This window comes from Petromyzon marinus, chromosome 84, assembly GCF_048934315.1.
Source record: "Petromyzon marinus isolate PM22_M1 ecotype Great Lakes invasive population chromosome 84, UKy_Petmar_22M1.pri1.0, whole genome shotgun sequence".
Taxonomy (NCBI): domain Eukaryota; kingdom Metazoa; phylum Chordata; class Hyperoartia; order Petromyzontiformes; family Petromyzontidae; genus Petromyzon; species Petromyzon marinus.
In genome coordinates, this window is record NC_133749.1 from 3,324,603 (window position 1) to 3,349,364 (window position 24,762).

Below are 24,762 nucleotides of genomic sequence, written 5' to 3' on the forward strand. Positions count from 1 at the left end.
CAGAGACACACATGGAGACACACACAGAATCACACAGAGACACACACAGAGACTCGCACAGAGACACACAGAGACTCACACAGAGACACACACAGAGACTCACACAGAGACTCACAGATACACACACAGAGACACACACACAGAGAGACACACACAGAGACACACACAGAGAGACACACACAGAGACACACAGAGACACACACAGAGAAACACACAGAGAAACACACAGAGACACACACACAGACACACACAGAGACACACACAGGGACACAGAGACACACACAGAGACACACACAGAGACACACACAGAGACACACACAGAGACACACACAGAGACACACACAGAGACACACACGGAGACACACACAGAGACACACACAGAGACACACACAGAGACACACACAGAGACACACATGGAGACACACACAGAGACACACACGGAGACACACACAGAGACACACACAGAGACAGACACAGAGACACACACACAGAGAGACACACACAGAGACACACACAGAGAGACACACACAGAGACACACAGAGACACACACAGAGAAACACACAGAGAAACACACAGAGACACACACACAGACACACACAGAGACACACACAGGGACACAGAGACACACACAGAGACACACACAGAGACACACACAGAGACACACACAGAGACACACACAGAGACACACACAGAGACACACACGGAGACACACACAGAGACACACACAGAGACACACACAGAGACACACACAGAGACACACACAGAGACACACAGAGACACACACAGAGACACACACAGAGACACACAGAGACACACACCGAGACACACACAGAGACACACACAGAGACACACAGAGACACACACCGAGACACACACAGAGACACACACAGACACACACAGAGACACACACAGCGACAGACACACATATCCCCCAGGTAGCCTTGGGCAGTCGGGGCAAGTGCTGTTAGCGAGTAGCTCACCTCCACCACCACCACCTCCACCACCTACATCATCACCACAACCTCCACCACCACCACCGCCACCTCCATCATCACCACCTCCATCTCTATCATCACCTCCACCACCACCTCCACCTCCACCACCACTATCACCACCTCCACCACCAAGACACAGAGACACAGGCACAAATGTCCCCCAAGTAGCCTTGGACAGTCGGGGCAAGTGCTGTTAGCGTCAACCACTACCACCACCATCAACAACAACAACCGCCATTCGCCACTAAGTGGCGGTGACGTCACCACGACGCTTGTGCCAGGCTATGTGCACCCTGAGGCCACGTGAAGTGTCGAACGCCCGCTGGCAGGAGGTCACGGGGCAGACCCAGCAGGTGCCACGGGTCGACTGACTGAGATGACTGAGATGACTGGCTGATGCACCACCTGTACCCCCTACTGTGCCAACCTGCTGCGCTTTAGCCACCCGGCGCTCCGCTCGTTGTTGTGAGCGTCGCTCCTCCGCCCTCCGTTGTTGTTGGAGGGCGACTGCCTCCAACTGCCCAGCAGCGTCCTTCACGAGCCTCCTCCACAGAGGCCGATCTTGACACCGCTGGTACCAGTCATCGGCAAGTCCACTCAGCTCCACGTCCTCCTGTACCACATCACTCCATCTCTTCTCTAGCCCGTGCCGCGCCCGCTTAGCCCCCTCAATCCGGCCGAACGAAAGCTGTTTCGGCATGCGGTGGCTGGGCATCACCACCATCACCACCAACACCACCAACACCACCATCACCTCCTCCATCTCCTCCGTCTCCTCCACCACCCCCACCACCACCACCATCACCACCAACACCTCCTCCATCACGACCTCGAACCACCTCCTCCGACCCCGCCACCGCCTCCATCATCACCACCTCCTTCTCTATCATCACCTCCACCACCACCTCCACCACCACCTCCACCACCACTATCACCACCACCACCACCACCACCAAGACACAGAGACACAGGCACAAATGTCCCCCAAGTAGCCTTGGACAGTCGGGGCAAGTGCTGCTAGCGTCAACCACTACCACCACCATCACCACCAACACCACCACCATCACCACCATCACCACCAACACCACCACCACCACCATCACCACCATCACCACCAACACCACCATCACCACCATCACCACCAACACCAACACCACCACCAACACCACCAACCACCTCCTCCTCCTCCACCGCCACCTCCTCCACCACCACCCCCACCACCACCATCACCAACACCCCCACCACCACCACCTCCCCCATCACCACCACCACCACCTCCCCCACCACCACCACCACCAACACCTCCTCCTCCCCCACCACCACCATCACCTCCACCCCTATCACCATCACCACCACCACACCCACCACCTCCTCCCCCACCACCATCACCACCACCACCAACACCACCATCACCACCACCATCACCTCTTCCATCTCCTCCACCGCCCCCACCGCCCCCACCACCACCACCACCTCCTCCCCCACCACCACCACCAACACCCCCACCACCACCACCACCTCCCCCACCACCACCACCACCTCCCCCACCACCACCACCACCACCCCCACCACCACCACCACCATCACCTCCCCCACCACCACCACCACCACCTCCTCCCCCACCACCTCCCCCACCACCATCACCACCACCTCCTCCCCCACCACCTCCCCCACCACCATCACCACCACCTCCTCCCCCACCACCTCCCCCACCACCACCACCATCACCTCCCCCACCACCACCACCACCACCTCCTCCCCCACCACCTCCCCCACCACCATCACCACCACCTCCTCCATCACGACCCTCACCTCCCGTGGCCCCGTGCTGCTGGAATCGCAGCAGCAGCAGGCGCACGTTGTCGTCCAGCTGCCGCCAGTAGCGGTTGACCGTGAGCAGCGTGGCGTCGTCCGTTGCCTGCCGCTTCTCCAGCTTCTCGATGCGCTCCCTCAGCTCGTCCTCGATGGCCTGACGCTGCTCCAGACGCTCCACCAGCTTCTTGTTCTTGAACTGCAGCACCTTGAGGTCCATCTCTTCCTGCGGAGGGGGGGGGCGGGGGCGGGCGTGGGTGGTTGGGCGGGTGAGTGGGTGGGTGTGTGGGTGGGTGGGTGGGTGAGTGGGTGGGTGGGTGGGTGGGTGGGTGGGTGGGTGAGTGGGTGAGTGAGTGGGAGAGTGGGCGGGTGAGTGAATGGGTGAGTGAGAGAGTGGGTGGGTGAGTGAGTGAGAGAGTGGGTGGGTGAGTGAGTGGGAGAGTGGGTGGGTGGGTGAGTGAGTGGGCGGGTGAGTGAGTGGGTGAGTGAGTGAGAGAGTGGGTGGGTGGGTGAGTGGGTGAGTGAGTGGGAGAGTGGGCGGGTGAGTGAATGGGTGAGTGAGAGAGTGGGTGGGTGGGTGAGTGAGAGAGTGGGTGGGTGAGTGAGTGGGAGAGTGGGTGGGTGGGTGAGTGGGTGAGTGGGTGGGTGAGTGAGTGTGTGGGTGGGTGAGTGGGTGGTTGGGCGGGTGGGTGAGTGGGTGAGTGAGTGGGTGGGTGGGTGAGAGAGTGGGTGGGTGAGTGAGTGGGTGGGTGGGTGAGTGAGTGGGTGAGTGAGTGGGTGAGTGAGTGAGTGGGCGGGTGGGTGAGTGAGTGGGTGAGTGAGAGAGTGGGTGGGTGAGTGGGTGGGTGAGTGAGTGGGTGAGTGAGTGGGAGAGTGGGCGGGTGAGTGAATGGGTGAGTGAGAGAGTGGGTGGGTGGGTGAGTGAGAGAGTGGGTGGGTGAGTGAGTGGGAGAGTGGGTGGGTGGGTGAGTGGGTGAGTGGGTGGGTGAGTGAGTGTGTGGGTGGGTGAGTGAGTGGGTGGTTGGGCGGGTGGGTGAGTGGGTGAGTGAGTGGGTGGGTGGGTGAGAGAGTGGGTGGGTGAGTGGGCGGGTGAGTGGGTGGTTGGGCGGGTGAGTGAGTGGGTGAGTGAGTGGGTGAGTGAGTGAGTGGGTGGGTGGGTGAGTGAGTGGGTGAGTGAGAGAGTGGGTGGGTGAGTGGGTGGGTGAGTGGGTGAGTGAGTGGGTGAGTGAGTGGGAGAGTGGGCGGGTGAGTGAATGGGTGAGTGAGAGAGTGGGTGGGTGAGTGAGTGGGAGAGTTGGTGGGTGGGTGAGTGGGTGGGTGAGTGAGTGGGTGGTTGGGCGGGTGGGTGAGTGGGTGAGTGAATGGGTGGGTGGGTGAGAGAGTGGGTGGGTGAGTGAGTGAGTGAGTGGGTGGGTGAGTGAGTGGGTGAGTGAGTGAGTGGGTGAGTGAGTGGGTGAGTGAGTGGGTGAGTGGGTGGGTGAGTGGGTGGGTGAGTGGATGATTGAGTGGGTGAGTGGGTGAGTGAATGGGTGGGTGGGTGGGTGAGTGGGTGAGTGAGTGAGTGGGAGAGTGGGCGGGTGAGTGAATGGGTGAGTGAGAGAGTGGGTGGGTGGGTGAGTAGGTGAGTGAGTGGGTGAGTGGGTGGGTGAGTGGGTGGGTGAGTGGGTGGTTGGGCGGGTGAGTGAGAGAGTGGGTGGGTGAGTGGGTGAGTGGGTGGGTGAGTGGGTGAGTGAGTGGGTGAGTGAGTGGGTGGGTGGGTGGGTGAGTGAGTGAGAGAGTGGGTGGGTGAGTGAGAGAGTGGGTGGGTGAGTGGGTGAGTGAATGGGTGGGTGGGTGGGTGAGTGAGTGGGTGAGTGGGTGGGTGAGTGGGTGGGTGAGTGGGTGAGTGAGTGTGTGAGTGAATGGGTGGGTGGGCGGGTGAGTGGGTGATTGAGAGAGTGGGTGGGTGAGTGAGTGGGTGGGTGGGTGAGTGGGTGAGTAGGCGAGTGGATGATTGAGTGGGTGAGTGGGTGGGTGAGTGAGTGGGTGGGTGAGTGGGTGAGTAGGCGAGTGGATGATTTGAGTGGGTGAGTGGGTGGGTGAGTGAGTGGGTGAGTAGGCGAGTGGATGATTGAGTGGGTGAGTGGTTGGGTGAGTGAGTGAGAGAGTGGGTGAGTGAGTGGGTGGGTGAGTGAGTGGGTGGGTGGGTGAGTGTGTGGGTGAGTGAGTGGGCAAGTAGGTGGGTGAGTGAGTGGGTGGGTGAGTGGGTGAGTAGGCGAGTGGATGATTGAGTGGGTGAGTGGTTGGGTGAGTGAGTGAGTGGGTGGGTGAGTGGGTGGGTGGGTGAGTGAGTGGGCAAGTAGGTGGGTGAGTGAGTGAGTGGGTGGGTGAGTGAGCGAGTGGGTGGGTGGGTGAGTGAGTGGATGAGTGGGTGAGTGGGTGAGTGGGTGGGTGAGTGGGCAAGTAGGTGGGTGAGTGAGTGGGTGGGTGAGTGAGCGGGTGGGTGAGTAGGCGGGTGGTAGATTGAGCGGGCGAGCGGGTGGGTGCCTCACCAGCGAGGCGATGCCGCCCATCTTGATGGGCTCTATGAGCGTCGTGGTCTTGGCTCCACCCCCACCCCCCGCTCCACCCTCCCCCCCCGGTGCACCCCCCCCAGCCGAGCCCGGAGGGGGGGGGCCCCCGCCCCCCCCTCCCCCTCCGCCACCCCCACCCACATTGAGACGTTTCTCTGGAGGTGGACCACCGCCTCCACCACCTCCACCGCCACCACCTCCGCCACCGCCGCCACTTCCACCACCACCTCCACCACCACCACCAGGAGACTCGGCCAGGGCTCGTTTGCTCCCCCCTCCTCCTCCTGCAGCTGAGCCACACCCTGAACCAGCTCCTCCACGCTCCATGCGGACCTTCGTTGGGGGTGGGGGGCAGGGGGGAGGGAGATGGGGAGATGGGGAGGGGAGATGGGGGGTGGGGGAGATGTTATCACCATCACTGTTATCATCATCACTATCACCATCACTGTTATCACAATCACCACACTGTTGTCACCATCACTATCGCCATCACTGTTATCATATCATCGTCACTGTTATCACCATCACTGTTATCACAATCACCACTCTGTTGTCACCATCACTATCACCATCACTGTTATCACAATCACCACTCTGTTGTCACCATCACTATCACCACCACTGTTATCACAATCACCACTGTGTTATCATCATCACTATCACCACCACTGTTATCACAATCACCACTGTTATCACAATCACCACTGTTATCATCATTGCTATCACCACCACTGTCATCACCATCAGTGTTATCACCATCACCACTGTTATCACAATCACCACTGTTATCACCATCACTGTCATCATCACTATCACCACCACTGTCATCACCATCACCACTGTTATCACCATCACTGTTATCACCATCACCACCACTGTTACCACCATCACTGTTATCACCATCACCACCACTGTTATCACCACTACTGTTATCACCATGACTGTTATCACCATCACCACCGTTATCACCATGACTGTTATCACCATCACCACCACTGTTATCACCATGACTGTTATCACCACCACCACCACTGTTATCACCATCACTGTCATCACCATCACCACTGTTATCACCATCACCACTGTTATCACCATCACTGTTATCACCATCACCACCACTGTTATCACCATCACTGGTATCACCATCACCACCACTGTTATCACCATCACTGTTATCGCCATCACTGTTATCACCATCACCATCACTGTTATCACCATCACTACCACTGTTATCACCATCACTGGTATCACCATCACCACCACTGTTATCACCATCACTGGTATCACCACCACTGTTATCACCACCACTGTTATCACCATCACTGTTATCACCATCACCACCACTGTTACCACCATCACTGTTATCACCATCACCACCACTGTTATCACCATCACTGGTATCACCATCACCACCACTGTTATCACCACCACTGTTATCGCCATCACTGTGATCACCATCACCACCACTGTTACCACCATCACTGTTATCACCATCACCACCACTGTTATCACCACCACTGTTATCGCCATCACTGTGATCACCATCACCACCACTGTCATACCTGTCAACCCCCTATCATTGCCGACCTAATTACAGACCAATTCAGACCGATTTTTTGCTATAAACGTCACTAAAAACATGTTGTGTAGAGATTGAAGGCGTAGTGATGGTGGTAGCAGATAGTAGTGGTTAGTAGTGGTGGTGGTTAGTGGTGGTTAGTAGTGGTGGTTAGTAGTGGTGGTGGTTAGTAGTGGTTAGTAGTAGTGGTGATGGTTAGTAGTAGTGGTGGTTAGTAGTGGTGGTTAGTAGTGGTGGTTAGTAGTGGTTAGTGGTGGTTAGTAGTGGTGTTGGTGGTTAGTAGTGGTGGTTAGTAGTGGTGGTTAGTAGTGGTGGTGGTTAGTAGTGGTGGTGGTTAGTAGTGGTTAGTAGTAGTGGTGATGGTTAGTAGTAGTGGTGGCTAGTAGTGGTGGTGGTTAGTGGTGGTTAGTAGTGGTGGTGGTTAGTGGTGTTGGTGATAGTTAGTAGTAGTGGTGATTCGTAGTGGTGGTGGTTAGTAGTTGTGGTGGTTAGTAGTAGTGGTGGTTAGTGGTGATGGTTAGTAGTAGTGGTGGTGGTTAGTAGTAGTGGTGGTTAGTGGTGGTTAGTAGTGGTGGTGGTTAGGGGTGGTTAGTAGTGGTGTTGGTGATGGTTAGTAGTAGTGGTGATGGTTAGTAGTAGAGGTGATGGTTAGTAGTGGTGGTGGTTAGTAGTGGTGGTGGTTAGTAGTGGTGGTTAGTAGTGGTGGTGGTTAGTGGTGGTGGTTAGTGGTGGTTAGTAGTTGTGGTGGTTCGTAGTGGTGGTTAGTGGTGGTTAGTAGTGGTGGTTAGTAGTAGTGGTGGCTAGTAGTGGTGGTGGTTAGTGGTGGTTAATAGTAGTTAGTAGTGGTGGTGATTGTTAGTGGTGATGTTAGTGGTGGTTAGTGGTTAGTAGTGGTGGTAGTTGGTGGTTAGTGGTGGTAGTTAGTAGTAGTTAACAGTAGTGGTGGTTAGTAATTAGTAGTGGTGGTGGTTCGTGGTGGTGGTTAGTAGTGATGGTTGGCGGTGGTTAGAAGTGATGGTTGGTGGTGGTGGTTAGTAGTGATGGTGGTTAATAGTGGTTAGTAGTAGCTAGTAGTAGTTGCAGTTAGCAGCAGTGGTGGTGGTTAGTAGTAGTTACTAGTGATGGTGGTTAGTAGTTAGTAGTGGTGGTAGTTAGCAGTAGTGGTGGTTAGTAGTGGTGGTTAGTAGTGGTTAGTAGTAGTGGTGGTAGTTAGCAGTAGTGGTAGCTTGTAGCGGTTAGTAGCGGTGGTTGGTGGCGGTTAGTGGTGGTTAGTAGTGGTTAGCAGTAGTTAGTAGTAGTTAGCAGTAGTTAGTAGTGGTGGTAGTTAGCAGTGGTGTTGGTTTGTAGTGGTAGTTAGTAGTGGTGGTTAGTAGTAGTAGTAGTGGTGGTAGTTAGCAGTAGTGGTGGCTTGTAGTGGTGGTTAGCAGTGGTGGTTAGTAGTAGTTAGCAGTAGTGGTGGTAGTTAGCAGTGGTGTTGGTTTGTAGTGGTGGTTAGTAGTGGTGGTTAGTAGTGGTTAGTAGTAGTAGTAGTGGTGGTAGTTAGCAGTAGTGTTGGTTTGTAGTGGTGGTTAGTAGTGGTGGTTAGTAGTAGTTAGCAGTAGTGGTGGTAGTTAGCAGTGGTGTTGGTTTGTAGTGGTGGTTAGTAGTGGTGGTTAGTAGTGGTTAGTAGTAGTGGTGGTAGTTAGCAGTAGTGGTGGCTTGTAGTGGTGGTTAGTAGTGGTGGTGGTGGTTAGTAGTAGTTAGCAGTAGTGGTGGTAGTTATCAGTGGTGTTGGTTTGTAGTGGTGGTTAGTAGTAGTAGTGGTGGTAGTTAGCAGTAGTGGTGGTTTGTAGTGGTGGTTAGTAGTGGTGGTGGTGGTTAGTAGTAGTTAGCAGTAGTGGTGGTAGTTAGCAGTGGCGTTGGTTTGTAACAGCGGTGTCGGCGATGGCTTGGGCCTGGTTCCAGGCAAGGCGCTTCCATTGGTTTTTGCATTGAGGCGCCCCCCTTGAAAACTCGCTTGCTGTAACGATTCAAGACGCTCCGCACGCCCCGCCCGCCCGCCCGCCCGCCCGCTCGCTCGCTCCTCACCACCGCTAAGGCGCCTCACCAAGAAGAGGGGGAGGAGAGAGAGAGAGAGGAGAGAGAGGAACGAGAGGAGAGAGAAGTCAAAGATTCAACGGAGATCCTGAGGCGGATAGGAGAGATGTGGGGGGGGGTGGTGTGTGTGGAGAAGAGGGGAAGTGACGTCACGCCGATAGGGGGGGGGAGGGGGCGGGGGTTCCGGCGTGGTGACGTCATTGTCGCGCGTTTAAAATCAACGTGGAGAGAGTGGCGTGCGTGATGACGTCGACGCGTTATAGAGCGTTAGAGAGGCGTGCGTGATGACGTCGACGCGTTAAATCGCGTGGAGGGTGGGAGACAGGCGTGCGTGATGACGTCGCCGCGTTAAATCGCGTGGTGGGCGTGAGAGTACGTGCCTGATGACGTAGCGGTGCGTAATGACGTCGCCGCGTTAAATAGCGTGGAGGGCGAGAGTGGCGTGCGTGATGACGTCGCCGCGTAAAATAGCGTATGTGGCGTGCGTGATGACGTCGCCGCGTTAAATAGCGTGGAGGGCGGGTGAGAAAAGCGTGATGACGTCACCGCGCAGGTTACGTTTGCGGCGCAAAAATCGCGATGACGTCATCGCGATTCCACTTTCCCACCGCACTCCCCTGCAAATTAAATCGCGGAATCGATTCGTCGTTGTTGTTTGGCGCCAAAAAAAACCCCTCCCCTCTCACCTCCAACGTCACTTCCGCCTCCAAACTTTCCCCCTCCCACACCGGAAGTGACCATCCAGCAATGGCGCCGCCCACGAGACACGTGCGCCGAATCGCCGCCGCAGCGTCTCGCTCCTCTTGAAGCCCCCTCGCCCTGAACGTCGCCCCTCGCCCTGAACGTCGCCCCTCGCCCTGAACGTCGCCCCTCGCCCTGAACGTCGCCCCTCGCCCTGAACGTCGCCCCTCGCCCTGAACGTTGCCTCGCTGTCGTCTGCGCGCGTGGTGGTGTTTTTATATTTTTTTGTGGTTTTGCTCCTCGTGCCGATCACTACACCGCACACACCACTCATCACGCTAACCGCTACACTCACCACACATCACACACACACACCACCACACACACACCACACACACCACACACTACACACACCACACAACACACACACACACCACCACACACAACACACACATCACACACACCACACACACCATACACACACGAGCGCGATGCCGGCGAAGAGGAGGACAGGCTGCAGCGCGAGACGGGGAGGAGGTCTCGCTGGGGCAGCCGCTGGGGCAGCCTCTGGGGAGGATGAAGCGGCGACCGCGATCGGCGGGGCAGCTGTAGGGGCAGCAGCGGTGAAGACGGCAGTGGAGGGGGCAGCGCCTGAGGGCACGGGGGCAGCGCCTGAGGGCACGGGGGCAGGGCCTGAGGGCACGGGGGCAGGGCCTGAGGGCACGGGGGCAGGGCCTGAGGGCACGGGGGCAGGGCCTGAGGGCACGGGGGCAGGGCCTGAGGGCACGGGGGCAGCGCCTGAGGGCACGGGGGCAGGGCCTGAGGGCACGGGGGCAGGGCCTGAGGGCACGGGGGCAGGGCCTGAGGGCACGGGGGCAGGGCCTGAGGGCACGGGGGCAGCGCCTGAGGGCACGGGGGCAGGGCCTGAGGGCACGGGGGCAGGGCCTGAGGGCACGGGGGCAGCGCCTGGGGGCACGGGGGCAGCGCCTGGGGGCACGGGGGCAGGGCCTGAGGGCACGGGGGCAGGGCCTGAGGGCACGGGGGCAGGGCCTGAGGGCACGGGGGCAGGGCCTGAGGGCACGGGGCCATGCGCCATGGTTGCGGAGGCGACCGGAGGGGCAGCGAGGAGTGGTGGTAACAAGAAGAACAAGAGGAGGAAGAGGTGGGAGGAGGAAGGAGTGGCAGCCCCTGTGAAGGGCGCCGCTGCCCCTCGAGCCACCCGCCCCGCACTGCCCCGGGGGAGACCAAAGTCGGGCCGCGTGTGGAAGGAGCCCGTGACGAGACGGTGAGGAATGGGGGGTTTCGGGATCGAAACGTCGCGTGTGCCAGTACACACGCGCGCGCGCACGTGGGCGCGCGTGCGTGTGTGCGTGCGGGGTTTGTGAGCCTACTGTAGGCGCGCGAGCGTACAGTGCACCACGCGCGCGTACTGTACGCGCCGTGCGTACTGTACGCGCCGTGCGTACTGTACGCGCCGTGCGTACTGTACGCGCCGTGCGTACTGTACGCGCCGTGCGTACTGTACGCGCCGCGCGCACTGTACGCGCCGCGCGCACTGTACGCGCGGCGCGCACTGTACGCGCGGCGCGTACAGTTTGTACTGTGTTCACTGTGTACTGTATGCACTGTTATTGTACGTACAGTGCGTGCAGTACGCTCTGTGCGTACTGCACGCACTGTACGTGGTGATGATGCTGGCTGCTGCTTGTCTCTCTGTGTCTGTGTGTGTCTCTGTGTGTGTCTGTGTCTCTGTGTGAGTCTCTGTGTGTGTCTCTGTGTCTCTGTGTGTGTCTGTGTCTCTGTGTGAGTATCTGTGTGTGTCTCTGTGTGAGTCTCTGTGTCTCTGTGTGTGTCTGTGTCTCTGTGTGTGTCTCTGTGTGAGTCTCTGTGTCTCTGTGTGTGTCTCTGTGTGTGTCTCTGTGTGTGTCTCTGTGTGAGTCTGAGTCTCTGTGTGAGTCTCTGTGTGAGTCTCTGTGTGTCTGTGTCTCTCTGTGTCTCTGTGTGTGTCTGTGTCTCTGTGTGTGTCTCTGTGTCTCTGTGTGAGTCTCTGTGTGTGTCTCTGTGTCTCTGTGTGAGTCTGAGTCTCTGTGTGTGTCTGTGTCTCTGTGTGTGTCTCTGTGTGAGTCTCTGTGTCTCTGTGTGAGTCTGAGTCTCTGTGTCTCTGTGTGAGTCTCTGTGTCTCTGTGTGTGTCTGTGTCTCTGTGTGAGTCTCTGTGTGTGTCTCTGTGTGAGTCTCTGTGTCTCTGTGTGTGTCTCTGTGTGTGTCTCTGTGTGTGTCTCTGTGTGAGTCTCTGTGTGAGTCTCTGTGTGAGTCTGAGTCTCTGTGTGAGTCTCTGTGTGAGTCTCTGTGTGTCTGTGTGTGTCTGTGTCTCTGTGTGTGTCTCTGTGTCTCTGTGTGAGTCTCTGTGTGTGTCTCTGTGTCTCTGTGTGAGTCTGAGTCTCTGTGTGTGTCTGTGTCTCTGTGTGTGTCTCTGTGTGAGTCTCTGTGTCTCTGTGTGAGTCTGAGTCTCTGTGTCTCTGTGTGAGTCTCTGTGTCTCTGTGTGTGTCTGTGTCTCTGTGTGAGTCTCTGTGTGAGGCTCTGTGTCTCTGTGTGTGTCTGTGTCTCTGTGTGAGTCTCTGTGTGAGTCTCTGTGTCTCTGTGTGAGTCTGAGTCTCTGCGTGTGTCTCTGTGTGAGTCTCTGTGTCTCTGTGTGAGTCTGAGTCTCTGTGTGTGTCTCTGTGTGAGTCTCTGTGTCTCTGTGTGTGTCTGTGTCTCTGTGTGTGTCTCTGTGTGAGTCTCTGTGTCTCTGTGTGAGTCTCTGTGTCTCTGTGTGAGTCTGTGTCTCTGTGTGTGTCTCTGTGTGAGTCTGTGTCTCTGTGTGAGTCTCTGTGTCTCTGTGTGTGTCTGTGTCTCTGTGTGTGTCTCTGTGTGAGTCTCTGTGTGTGTCTCTGTGTGAGTCTCTGTGTCTCTGTGTGAGTCTGAGTCTCTGTGTGTGTCTCTGTGTGAGTCTCTGAATCTCTGTGTGAGTCTCTGTGTGAGTCTCTGTGTGTGTCTCTGTGTGTGTGTCTGTGTGTGTGTCTGTGTCTCTGTGTGAGTCTCTGTGTGTCTCTGTGTGAGTCTCTGTGTGAGTCTCCGTGTGAGTCTCTGTGTCTCTGTGTGTGTGTCTGTGTGTCTCTGTGTGTGTCTCTGTGTGAGTCTCTGTGTGTCTCTGTGCGAGTCTGTGTCTCTTTGTGAGTCTCTGTGTGAGTCTCTGTGTGAGTCTCTGAGTCGCTGTGTGTCTCTGTGTGTGTCTCTGTGTGTGTGTCTGTGTGAGTCTGTGTCTCTGTGTGTGTCTCTGTGTGTGTCTGTGTCTCTGTGTGTGTCTCTGTGTGAGTCTCTGTGTCTCTGTGTGTGTCTCTGTGTGTGTCTGTGTCTTTGTGTGAGTCTCTGTGTGAGTCTCTGTGTCTCTGTGTGAGTCTGAGTCTCTGTGTGAGTCTCTGTGTCTCTGTGTGAGTCTGAGTCTCTGTGTGTCTCTGTGTGAGTCTCTGTGTCTCTGTGTGTGTCTGTGTCTCTGTGTGTGTCTCTGTGTGAGTCTCTGTGTCTCTGTGTGAGTCTGTGTCTCTGTGTGTGTCTCTGTGTGAGTCTCTGTGTCTCTGTGTGAGTCTCTGTGTCTCTGTGTGTGTCTGTGTCTCTGTGTGTGTCTCTGTGTGAGTCTCTGTGTCTCTGTGTGAGTCTGAGTCTCTGTGTGTGTCTCTGTGTGAGTCTCTGTGTGAGTCTCTGTGTGAGTCTCTGTGTCTCTGTGTGTGTCTCTGTGTGAGTCTCTGTGTGAGTCTCTGTGTGTGTGTCTGTGTGTGTGTCTGTGTCTCTGTGTGAGTCTCTGTGTGAGTCTCTGTGTGTCTCTGTGTGAGTCTCTGTGAGTCTCTGTGTCTGTCTCTGTGTGTGTGTCTGTGTGTGTCTCTGTGTGAGTCTTTGTGTGAGTCTCTGAGTCTCTGTGTGAGTCTCCGTGTGAGTCTCTGTGTCTCTGTGTGTGTGTCTGTGTGTGTCTCTGTGTGTGTCTCTGTGTGAGTCTCTGTGTGTCTCTGTGCGAGTCTGTGTCTCTTTGTGAGTCTGTGTGAGTCTCTGATTTGCTGTGTGTCTCTGTGTGTGTCTCTGTGTGTCTCTGTGCGAGTCTGTGTCTCTTTGTGAGTCTCTGTGTGAGTCTCTGTGTGTGTGTCTGTGTGTGTCTCTGTGTCTGTGTGTGGGGAGCGATAGTGTAGCGGTTAGCGCGCTGCGCTATGAACCTGGCGACACGGGTTCGATTCCCGCTCACGGCCAACACCAGTGACGATTATCTGAACCGGTCCCGGGCCTCCCCTAGGTCGACTCAGCCTCAAATGAGTACCTGGTGCGGTGTGTAAACATTGCCACTCGGGAGACAAAGGCGGTCGGGCGTGGTGCTGGCCACCCACCCCCTCGTGTACCGTTCCGGCCTTCATAGGTGCTCGCTAACAGCACTTGCCCCTACAGTCTGTTAAGGCTATATGGGGGATCTTTGTTTTTTGTCTCTGTGTGTGTCTCTTTGTGAGTATCTGTGTGTGTGTCTGTGTGTGTCTCTGTGTGTGTGCCTCTGTGTGTGTGTCTGTGTGTGTGTCTGTGTGTGTCTCTGTGTGTGTCTCTGTGTGTGTCTCTGTGTGTGTCTCTGTGTGTGTGTCTGTGTGTGTCTCTGTGTGAGTCTGTGTCTCTTTGTGAGTTTCTGTGTGAGTCTCTGTGTCTCTGTGTGAGTCTGAGTCTCTGTGTGTCTCTGTGTGAGTCTGAGTCTCTGTGTGTGTCTCTGTGTGAGTCTCTGTGTGTGTGTCTCTGTGTGAGTCTCTGTGTCTCTGTGTGTGTCTGTGTCTCTGTGTGAGTCTCTGTGTGAGGCTCTGTGTCTCTGTGTGTGTCTGTGTCTCTGTGTGAGTCTCTGTGTGAGTCTCTGTGTCTCTGTGTGAGTCTGAGTCTCTGCGTGTGTCTCTGTGTGAGTCTCTGTGTCTCTGTGTGAGTCTGAGTCTCTGTGTGTGTCTCTGTGTGAGTCTCTGTGTCTCTGTGTGTGTCTGTGTCTCTGTGTGTGTCTCTGTGTGAGTCTCTGTGTCTCTGTGTGAGTCTCTGTGTCTCTGTGTGAGTCTGTGTCTCTGTGTGTGTCTCTGTGTGAGTCTGTGTCTCTGTGTGAGTCTCTGTGTCTCTGTGTGTGTCTGTGTCTCTGTGTGTGTCTCTGTGTGAGTCTCTGTGTGTGTCTCTGTGTGAGTCTCTGTGTCTCTGTGTGAGTCTGAGTCTCTGTGTGTGTCTCTGTGTGAGTCTCTGAATCTCTGTGTGAGTCTCTGTGTGAGTCTCTGTGTGTGTCTCTGTGTGTGTGTCTGTGTGTGTGTCTGTGTCTCTGTGTGAGTCTCTGTGTGTCTCTGTGTGAGTCTCTGTGTGAGTCTCCGTGTGAGTCTCTGTGTCTCTGTGTGTGTGTCTGTGTGTCTCTGTGTGTGTCTCTGTGTGAGTCTCTGTGTGTCTCTGTGCGAGTCTGTGTCTCTTTGTGAGTCTCTGTGTGAGTCTCTGTGTGAGTCTCTGAGTCGCTGTGTGTCTCTGTGTGTGTCTCTGTGTGTGTGTCTGTGTGAGTCTGTGTCTCTGTGTGTGTCTCTGTGTGTGTCTGTGTCTCTGTGTGTGTCTCTGTGTGAGTCTCTGTGTCTCTGTGTGTGTCTCTGTGTGTGTCTGTGTCTTTGTGTGAGTCTCTGTGTGAGTCTCTGTGTCTCTGTGTGAGTCTGAGTCTCTGTGTGAGTCTCTGTGTCTCTGTGTGAGTCTGAGTCTCTGTGTGTCTCTGTGTGAGTCTCTGTGTCTCTGTGTGTGTCTGTGTCTCTGTGTGTGTCTCTGTGTGAGTCTCTGTGTCTCTGTGTGAGTCTGTGTCTCTGTGTGTGTCTCTGTGTGAGTCTCTGTGTCTCTGTGTGAGTCTCTGTGTCTCTGTGTGTGTCTGTGTCTCTGTGTGTGTCTCTGTGTGAGTCTCTGTGTCTCTGTGTGAGTCTGAGTCTCTGTGTGTGTCTCTGTGTGAGTCTCTGTGTGAGTCTCTGTGTGAGTCTCTGTGTCTCTGTGTGTGTCTCTGTGTGAGTCTCTGTGTGAGTCTCTGTGTGTGTGTCTGTGTGTGTGTCTGTGTCTCTGTGTGAGTCTCTGTGTGAGTCTCTGTGTGTCTCTGTGTGAGTCTCTGTGAGTCTCTGTGTCTGTCTCTGTGTGTGTGTCTGTGTGTGTCTCTGTGTGAGTCTTTGTGTGAGTCTCTGAGTCTCTGTGTGAGTCTCCGTGTGAGTCTCTGTGTCTCTGTGTGTGTGTCTGTGTGTGTCTCTGTGTGTGTCTCTGTGTGAGTCTCTGTGTGTCTCTGTGCGAGTCTGTGTCTCTTTGTGAGTCTGTGTGAGTCTCTGATTTGCTGTGTGTCTCTGTGTGTGTCTCTGTGTGTCTCTGTGCGAGTCTGTGTCTCTTTGTGAGTCTCTGTGTGAGTCTCTGTGTGTGTGTCTGTGTGTGTCTCTGTGTCTGTGTGTGGGGAGCGATAGTGTAGCGGTTAGCGCGCTGCGCTATGAACCTGGCGACACGGGTTCGATTCCCGCTCACGGCCAACACCAGTGACGATTATCTGAACCGGTCCCGGGCCTCCCCTAGGTCGACTCAGCCTCAAATGAGTACCTGGTGCGGTGTGTAAACATTGCCACTCGGGAGACAAAGGCGGTCGGGCGTGGTGCTGGCCACCCACCCCCTCGTGTACCGTTCCGGCCTTCATAGGTGCTCGCTAACAGCACTTGCCCCTACAGTCTGTTAAGGCTATATGGGGGATCTTTGTTTTTTGTCTCTGTGTGTGTCTCTTTGTGAGTATCTGTGTGTGTGTCTGTGTGTGTCTCTGTGTGTGTGCCTCTGTGTGTGTGTCTGTGTGTGTGTCTGTGTGTGTCTCTGTGTGTGTCTCTGTGTGTGTCTCTGTGTGTGTCTCTGTGTGTGTGTCTGTGTGTGTCTCTGTGTGAGTCTGTGTCTCTTTGTGAGTTTCTGTGTGAGTCTCTGTGTCTCTGTGTGAGTCTGAGTCTCTGTGTGTCTCTGTGTGAGTCTGAGTCTCTGTGTGTGTCTCTGTGTGAGTCTCTGTGTGTGTGTCTCTGTGTGTGTCTCTGTGTGTGTGTCTGTGTGTGTCTCTGTGTGAGTCTCTGTGTCTCTTTGTGAGTCTCTGTGTGTCTCTGTGTCTCTGTGTGTGTCTCTGTGTGTGTGTCTGTGTCTCTGTGTGAGTCTCTGTGCGTGTCTCTGTGTGTCTCTGTGTGAGTCTCTGTGTGTGTGTCTCTGTGTGAGTCTCTGTGTGTGTCTCTGTGTCTCTCTGTGCGTGTATCTGTCTACCAAAACTAAGCACCTGCCTGGGTATTTTGTACCATCGGACACTCCACCCCCACAACTCCCAATCGGTGATGGGGCAGTTGTGGAGAGAGTGGAGAGTTTCCCATACCTGGGCAGTGTGCTTATGACCGGCTCCAGTTTAACAGCAGAGGTCTCACTCCGAATCAGTCCAGCGGCAATATCTTTTCATCGGTTGCGTAACGCTGTGTGGAAGCTACCTGGTCTGTCGCTCCGCACTAAGCTTCAGGTCTCCTCGGCCACGGTCATTCCCTCCCTTCTCTACGCTTGGGAAACGTGGACCCCCCTAATGGAACATCTTCGCCGGTTAGAAACATTTAGGCTGGCCTGCCTACGATCCATCCTGGGTTTAACCAGGCTGGATTGTGTGAGGAGCTCACAAATCCTTGAAAGATCTGGGCAAGGTCCCATCGGTGAGCTCCTCCGGCGGGCAAGGCTGCGATGGCTGGGTCATGTAGCCCGCATGCCCAGCAACCGCATGCCGAAACAGCTTTTGCTCGGCCGGATTGAGGGGGCTAAACGGGCGCGGCACGGGCTAGAGAAGAGATGGAGTGATGTGGTACAGGAGGACGTGGAGCTGAGTGGACTTGCCGATGACTGGTACCAGCGGTGTCAAGATCGGCCTCTGTGGAGGAGGCTCGTGAAGGACGCTGCTACTGGGCAGGTGGAGGCAGTCGCCCTCCAACAACAACGGAGGGCGGAGGAGCGACGCTCACAACAACGAGCGGAGCGCCGGGTGGCTGAAGCACAGCAGGTTGGCACAGTAGGGGGCACAGGTGGTGCATCAGCCAGTCATCTCAGTCAGTCGACCCGTGGCACCTGGGTCTGCCCCGTGACCTGCCAGCGGGCGTTCGACACTTCACGTGGCCTCAGGGTGCACATAGCCTGGCACAAGCGTCGTGGTGACGTCACCGCCACTTAGTGGCGAATGGCGGTTGTTGTTGTTGTTGTCTCTGTGCGAGTCTGTGTCTCTCTGTGCGAGTCTCTGTGAGTCTCTGTGCGAGTCTCTGTGTGCGTCTCTGTGTCTCTGTGTGTATCTGTGAGTCTGCGCGAGTCTCTGTGTCTCTGTTTGTGTCTCTGTGAGTCTCTGTGTGTGTCTCTGTGCGAGTCTCTGTGTGTCTCTGTGTGTGTCTCTGTGTGTGTCTCTGTGCGTGTCTCTGTGCGTGTCTCTGTGTGTGTCTCTCTGTGTGTCTTTGTGTGTCTCTCTGTGTGAGTCTCTGTGAGTCTCTGTGTGTGTGTCTCTGTGCGAGTCTCTGTGTGTCTCTGTGTGTGTCTCTGTGCGTGTCTCTGTGCGTGTCTCTCTGTGCGAGTCTGTGTGTCTCTGTGTCTCTGTGTGTGTGTCTCTGTGTGTGTCTCTGTTTGTCTCTCTGTGTGTCTCTCTGTGTGTCTCTGTGTGAGTCTCTGTGTGTGTCTCTTTGCGAGTCTCTATGTGTGTCTCTGTGCGAGCCTCTATGTGTCTCTGTGTGTGTCTCTGTGCGAGTCTCTGTGTGTCTCTCTGTGCGAGTCTCTGTGTGTCTCTGTGTCTCTGTGTGTGTGTCTCTGTCTGAGTCTCTGTGTGTGTGTCTCTGTGCGAGTCTGTGTGTGTGTCTCTATGTGTCTCTGTGTGTGTCTCTGTGTGAGTCTGTGTGAGTCTCTGTGTGTGTGTCTGTGTGTGTCTCTGTGTGTGTCTCTATGTGTCTCTGTGTGAGTCTCTGTGTGTGTGTCTCTGTGTCTCTGTGCGAGTCTCTGTGTGTGTGTCTCTGTGTGTGTCTGTGTGTGTTTCTCTGTGTGAGTCTTTGTGTGTGTCTCTGTGCGTGTATCTGTGAGTCTCTGTGATTCTTTGTGTCTTTGTGTGTGTCTCTGTGCTTGTCTCTATGTGTGTCTCTGTGTGTCTCTGTGTGTGTCTCTGTGCGAGTCTCTGTGTGTCTCTGTGTCTCTGTGTGTGTGTCTCTGTGTGAGTCTCTGTGTGTGTGTTTCTGTGCGAGTCTGTGTGTGTGTCTCTATGTGTCTCTGTGTGAGTCTCTGTGTGTGTCTCTGTGCGTGTCTCTGTGTGAGTCTCTGTGCGAGTCTCTCTGTGTCTCTGTGAGTCTGTGTGAGTCTGTGTGTGTGTGTCTCTGTGCGAGTCTGTGTGTGTGTCTCTATGTGTCTGTGTTTGTGTGTGTCTGTGTGTGTCTCTCTGTGTGAGTCTCTGTGTGAGTCTCTGTGTGTCTCTGTGCGTGTCTCTGTGCGAGTCTCTGTGTGTGTCTCTGTGTGTGTCTCTGTGTGAGTCTCTGTGCGAGTCTCTCTGTGTGTCTCTGTGTGTGTCTCTGTGTGAGTCTCTGTGTGAGTCTCTGTGTGTCTCTGTGTGTGTCTCTATGTGTCTCTGTGTGTGTCTCTGTGAGTCTCTGTGTGCGTGTCTCTGTGAGTCTCTGTGTGTCTCTATGTGTCTCTGTGTGTCTCTCTGTGCGAGTCTCTGTGTGTGCCTGTGTGTGTCTCTGTGAGTCTGTGTGTGTGTGTCTCTGTGTGTGCCTGTGTGTGTCTCTGTGTGTGAGTCTCTGTGTGAGGCTCTGTGTGTGTCTCTGTGTGTGTCTCTGTGAGTCTGTGTGTGTGTGTCTCTGTGTGTGCCTGTGTGTGTCTCTGTGTGTGAGTCTCTGTGTGAGGCTCTGTGTGTGTCTCTGTGCGAGTCTCTGTGTGTGTCTCTGTGTGTGTCTCTGTGTGTGTCTCTGTGCGAGTCTCTGTGTGTCTCTGTGTGTCTCTGTGTGTGTCTCTGTGTGTGTTTCTGTGTGTCTCTGTGTGTCTCTGTGTGTCTGTGTGAGTCTCTGTGCGTGTCTCTGTGTGTGTCTCTGTGCGAGTCTCTCTGTGTGTCTCTGTGTGTCTCTCTGTGTGTCTCTGTGTGTTTCTCGGTGTGTGTTTCTCTGTGTGTCTCTGTGTGTCTCTGTGTCTCTGTGTGTGTCTCTGTGTGTGTCTCTGTGTGTGTCTCTGTGCGAGTATCTGCGTGTGTCTCTGTGCGTGTCTCTGTGTGTCTCTGTGTGTGTCTCTGTGTGTCTGTGTGTGTCTCTGTGCGAGTCTCTGTATGTCTCTGTGTGTGTCTCTGTGTGTGTCTCTGTGTCTCTGTGTGTGTCTGTGTGTGTGTGTCTATGTGTCTCTGTGCGTGTCTCTGTGTGTGTCTCTGTTTGTGTCTCTGTGCGTGTCTCTGTGTGTGTCTCTGTTTGTGTCTCTGTGCGAGTCTCTCTGTGTGTCTCTCTGTGTGTCTCTGTGCGAGTCTCTGTGTGTCTCTGTGTGTCTCTGTGCGTGTCTCTGTGCGTGTCCCTGTGTGTGTCTCTGAGCGAGTCTCTGTGTGTCTCTGTGTGTCTCTGTGTGTGTCTATGCGAGTCTCTGTGCGAGTGTCTCTGTGTGTGTCTCTGTGTGTGTCTCTGTGCGTGTCTCTGTGCGTGTCTCTGTGCGTGTCTCTGTGCGTGTCTCTGTGTGTGTCTCTGTGTGTGTCTCTTTGACTGTCTCTTTGACTGTCTCTGTGTGTGTCTCTGTGTGTGTCTCTGTGTGTGTCTCTGTGCGTGTCTCTGTGCGTGTCTCTCTGTGTGTCTCTGCGTGTGTCTCTGCGTGTGTCTCTGCGTGTGTCTCTCTGTGTGTCTCTGTGTGTCTCTGTGTGTCTGTGCAAGTCTCTGTGCGAGTCTCTCTGTGTCTCTGTGCGTGTCTCTGTGCGTGTCTCTGTGTGTGTCTCTGTGTGTGTCTCTGTGTGTGTCTCTTTGACTGTCTCTGTGTGTGTCTCTGTGTGTGTCTCTGTGTGTGTCTCTGTGTGAGTCTCTGTGTGTCTCTGTGTGAGTCTCTGAGCGAGTCTCTGTGTGTCTCTGTGTGTGTCTCTGTGTGTGTCTATATGTGTCTCTGTGTGTGTCTCTATGTGTCTCTGTGAGTGTCTCTGTGTGTGTCTCTCTGCGTGTCTCTGTGTCTCTGTGCGAGTCTCTGTGTGTGTGTCTCTGTGTGTGTCTGTGTGTGTTTCTCTGTGTGAGTCTTTGTGTGTGTCTCTGTGCGTGTATCTGTGAGTCTCTGTGATTCTTTGTGTCTTTGTGTGTGTCTCTGTGCTTGTCTCTATGTGTGTCTCTGTGTGTCTCTGTGTGTGTCTCTGTGCGAGTCTCTGTGTGTCTCTGTGTCTCTGTGTGTGTGTCTCTGTGTGAGTCTCTGTGTGTGTGTTTCTGTGCGAGTCTGTGTGTGTGTCTCTATGTGTCTCTGTGTGAGTCTCTGTGTGTGTCTCTGTGCCTGTCTCTGTGTGAGTCTCTGTGCGAGTCTCTCTGTGTCTCTGTGAGTCTGTGTGAGTCTGTGTGTGTGTGTCTCTGTGCGAGTCTGTGTGTGTGTCTCTATGTGTCTGTGTTTGTGTGTGTCTGTGTGTGTCTCTCTGTGTGAGTCTCTGTGTGAGTCTCTGTGTGTCTCTGTGCGTGTCTCTGTGCGAGTCTCTGTGTGTGTCTCTGTGTGTGTCTCTGTGTGAGTCTCTGTGCGAGTCTCTCTGTGTGTCTCTGTGTGTGTCTCTGTGTGAGTCTCTGTGTGAGTCTCTGTGTGTCTCTGTGTGTGTCTCTATGTGTCTCTGTGTGTGTCTCTGTGAGTCTCTGTGTGCGTGTCTCTGTGAGTCTCTGTGTGTCTCTATGTGTCTCTGTGTGTCTCTCTGTGCGAGTCTCTGTGTGTGCCTGTGTGTGTCTCTGTGAGTCTGTGTGTGTGTGTCTCTGTGTGTGCCTGTGTGTGTCTCTGTGTGTGAGTCTCTGTGTGAGGCTCTGTGTGTGTCTCTGTGCGTGTCTCTGTGTGCGTCTCTGTGCGAGTCTCTGTGTGCGTCTCTGTGCGAGTCTCTGTGTGTGTCTCTGTGCGAGTCTCTGTGTGTGTCTCTGTGCGAGTCTCTGTGTGTGTCTCTGTGTGTGTCTCTGTGTGTGTCTCTGTGCGAGTCTCTGTGTGTCTCTGTGTGTCTCTGTGTGTGTCTCTGTGTGTGTTTCTGTGTGTCTCTGTGTGTCTCTGTGTGTCTGTGTGAGTCTCTGTGCGTGTCTCTGTGTGTGTCTCTGTGCGAGTCTCTCTGTGTGTCTCTGTGTGTCTCTCTGTGTGTCTCTGTGTGTTTCTCGGTGTGTGTTTCTCTGTGTGTCTCTGTGTGTCTCTGTGTCTCTGTGTGTGTCTCTGTGTGTGTCTCTGTGTGTGTCTCTGTGCGAGTATCTGCGTGTGTCTCTGTGCGTGTCTCTGTGTGTCTCTGTGTGTGTCTCTGTGTGTCTGTGTGTGTCTCTGTGCGAGTCTCTGTATGTCTCTGTGTGTGTCTCTGTGTGTGTCTCTGTGTCTCTGTGTGTGTCTGTGTGTGTGTGTCTATGTGTCTCTGTGCGTGTCTCTGTGCGTGTCTCTGTGTGTGTCTCTGTTTGTGTCTCTGTGCGTGTCTCTGTGTGTGTCTCTGTTTGTGTCTCTGTGCGAGTCTCTCTGTGTGTCTCTCTGTGTGTCTCTGTGCGAGTCTCTGTGTGTCTCTGTGTGTCTCTGTGCGTGTCTCTGTGCGTGTCCCTGTGTGTGTCTCTGAGCGAGTCTCTGTGTGTCTCTGTGTGTCTCTGTGTGTGTCTATGCGAGGCTCTGTGCGAGTCTCTCTGTGTCTCTGTGTGTGTCTCTGTGTGTGTCTCTGTGCGTGTCTCTGTGCGTGTCTCTGTGCGTGTCTCTGTGTGTGTCTCTGTGTGTGTCTCTTTGACTGTCTCTTTGACTGTCTCTGTGTGTGTCTCTGTGTGTGTCTCTGTGTGTGTCTCTGTGCGTGTCTCTGTGCGTGTCTCTCTGTGTGTCTCTGCGTGTGTCTCTGCGTGTGTCTCTGCGTGTGTCTCTCTGTGTGTCTCTGTGTGTCTCTGTGTGTCTGTGCAAGTCTCTGTGCGAGTCTCTCTGTGTCTCTGTGCGTGTCTCTGTGCGTGTCTCTGTGTGTGTCTCTGTGTGTGTCTCTGTGTGTGTCTCTTTGACTGTCTCTGTGTGTGTCTCTGTGTGTGTCTCTGTGTGTGTCTCTGTGTGAGTCTCTGTGTGTCTCTGTGTGAGTCTCTGAGCGAGTCTCTGTGTGTCTCTGTGCGAGTCTCTGTGTGTGTCTCTGTGTGTGTCTATATGTGTCTCTGTGTGTGTCTCTATGTGTCTCTGTGAGTGTCTCTGTGTGTGTCTCTCTGCGTGTCTCTGTGCGAGTCTCTGAGCGAGTCTCTGTGTGTCTCTGTGTGTGTGTCTATGTGTCTCTGTGCGTGTATCTGTGTGTGTCTCTGAGCTAGTCTCTGTGTGTCTCTGTGCGTGTCTCTGTGCGAGTCTCTGTGTGTGTCTCTGTATGTGTCTCTGTGCGTGTCTCTGTGTGTGTCTCTGTGTGTCTCTGTGTGTGTCTCTGTGTGTGTCTCTGTGTCTCTGTGTGTGTCTCTGTGTGTGTCTCTGTGTGTGTCTCTGTGCGTGTCTCTGTGCGAGTCTCTGTCTGAGGCTCTGAGCGAGTCTCTGTGTGTCTCTCTGTGTGTGTCTCTGTGTGTGTCTATGTGTCTCTGTGTGTGTCTCTGTGTGTGTCTCTGTGTCTCTGTGTGTGTCTCTGTGTGTCTCTGTGTCTCTGTGTGTGTCTCTGTGCGTGTCTCTGTGCGTGTCTCTCTGTGTGTCTCTGCGTGTGTCTCTGCGTGTGTCTCTGCGTGTGTCTCTCTGTGTGTCTCTGTGTGTCTCTGTGTGTCTGTGCAAGTCTCTGTGCGAGTCTCTCTGTGTCTCTGTGCGTGTCTCTGTGCGTGTCTCTGTGTGTGTCTCTGTGTGTGTCTCTGTGTGTGTCTCTTTGACTGTCTCTGTGTGTGTCTCTGTGTGTGTCTCTGTGTGAGTCTCTGTGTGTCTCTGTGTGAGTCTCTGAGCGAGTCTCTGTGTGTCTCTGTGCGAGTCTCTGTGTGTGTCTCTGTGTGTGTCTATATGTGTCTCTGTGTGTGTCTCTATGTGTCTCTGTGAGTGTCTCTGTGTGTGTCTCTCTGCGTGTCTCTGTGCGAGTCTCTGAGCGAGTCTCTGTGTGTCTCTGTGTGTGTGTCTATGTGTCTCTGTGCGTGTATCTGTGTGTGTCTCTGAGCTAGTCTCTGTGTGTCTCTGTGCGTGTCTCTGTGCGAGTCTCTGTGTGTGTCTCTGTATGTGTCTCTGTGCGTGTCTCTGTGTGTGTCTCTGTGTGTCTCTGTGTGTGTCTCTGTGTGTGTCTCTGTGTCTCTGTGTGTGTCTCTGTGTGTGTCTCTGTGCGTGTCTCTGTGCGAGTCTCTGTCTGAGGCTCTGAGCGAGTCTCTGTGTGTCTCTCTGTGTGTGTCTCTGTGTGTGTCTATGTGTCTCTGTGTGTGTCTCTGTGTGTGTCTCTGTGTCTCTGTGTGTGTCTCTGTGTGTCTCTGTGTCTCTGTGTGTGTCTCTGTGCGTGTCTCTGTGCGTGTCTCTCTGTGTGTCTCTGCGTGTGTCTCTGCGTGTGTCTCTGCGTGTGTCTCTCTGTGTGTCTCTGTGTGTCTCTGTGTGTCTGTGCAAGTCTCTGTGCGAGTCTCTCTGTGTCTCTGTGCGTGTCTCTGTGCGTGTCTCTGTGTGTGTCTCTGTGTGTGTCTCTGTGTGTGTCTCTTTGACTGTCTCTGTGTGTGTCTCTGTGTGTGTCTCTGTGTGTGTCTCTGTGTGAGTCTCTGTGTGTCTCTGTGTGAGTCTCTGAGCGAGTCTCTGTGTGTCTCTGTGCGAGTCTCTGTGTGTGTCTCTGTGTGTGTCTATATGTGTCTCTGTGTGTGTCTCTATGTGTCTCTGTGAGTGTCTCTGTGTGTGTCTCTCTGCGTGTCTCTGTGCGAGTCTCTGAGCG

General features: G+C 54.5%; 2 protein-coding genes across 2 annotated transcripts in view; one reads left to right on the forward strand and one right to left on the reverse strand.

Annotated features, from left to right (window-relative positions):
• The window catches only part of LOC116936887 (E3 ubiquitin-protein ligase BRE1B-like), a 114,444-nt gene extending 105,278 nt beyond the window's left edge, over positions 1-9,166 (reverse strand). The window contains 3 exon segments of the mRNA XM_076057761.1: positions 2,809-3,034; positions 5,340-5,693; positions 9,007-9,166. Coding sequence (XP_075913876.1) covers positions 2,809-3,034; positions 5,340-5,687 — 574 coding nt within the window. The 5' untranslated portion in view covers positions 5,688-5,693; positions 9,007-9,166.
• Positions 9,167-9,717: 551 nt separating this feature from the next.
• The window catches only part of LOC116936886 (uncharacterized), a 21,363-nt gene continuing 6,318 nt past the window's right edge, over positions 9,718-24,762 (forward strand). Inside the window, exon 1 of the mRNA XM_076057760.1 lies at positions 9,718-10,981. Within this exon, the coding sequence (XP_075913875.1) occupies positions 10,188-10,981 (794 nt within the window). The 5' untranslated portion in view covers positions 9,718-10,187. The remainder of the gene's footprint in view (positions 10,982-24,762) is intronic.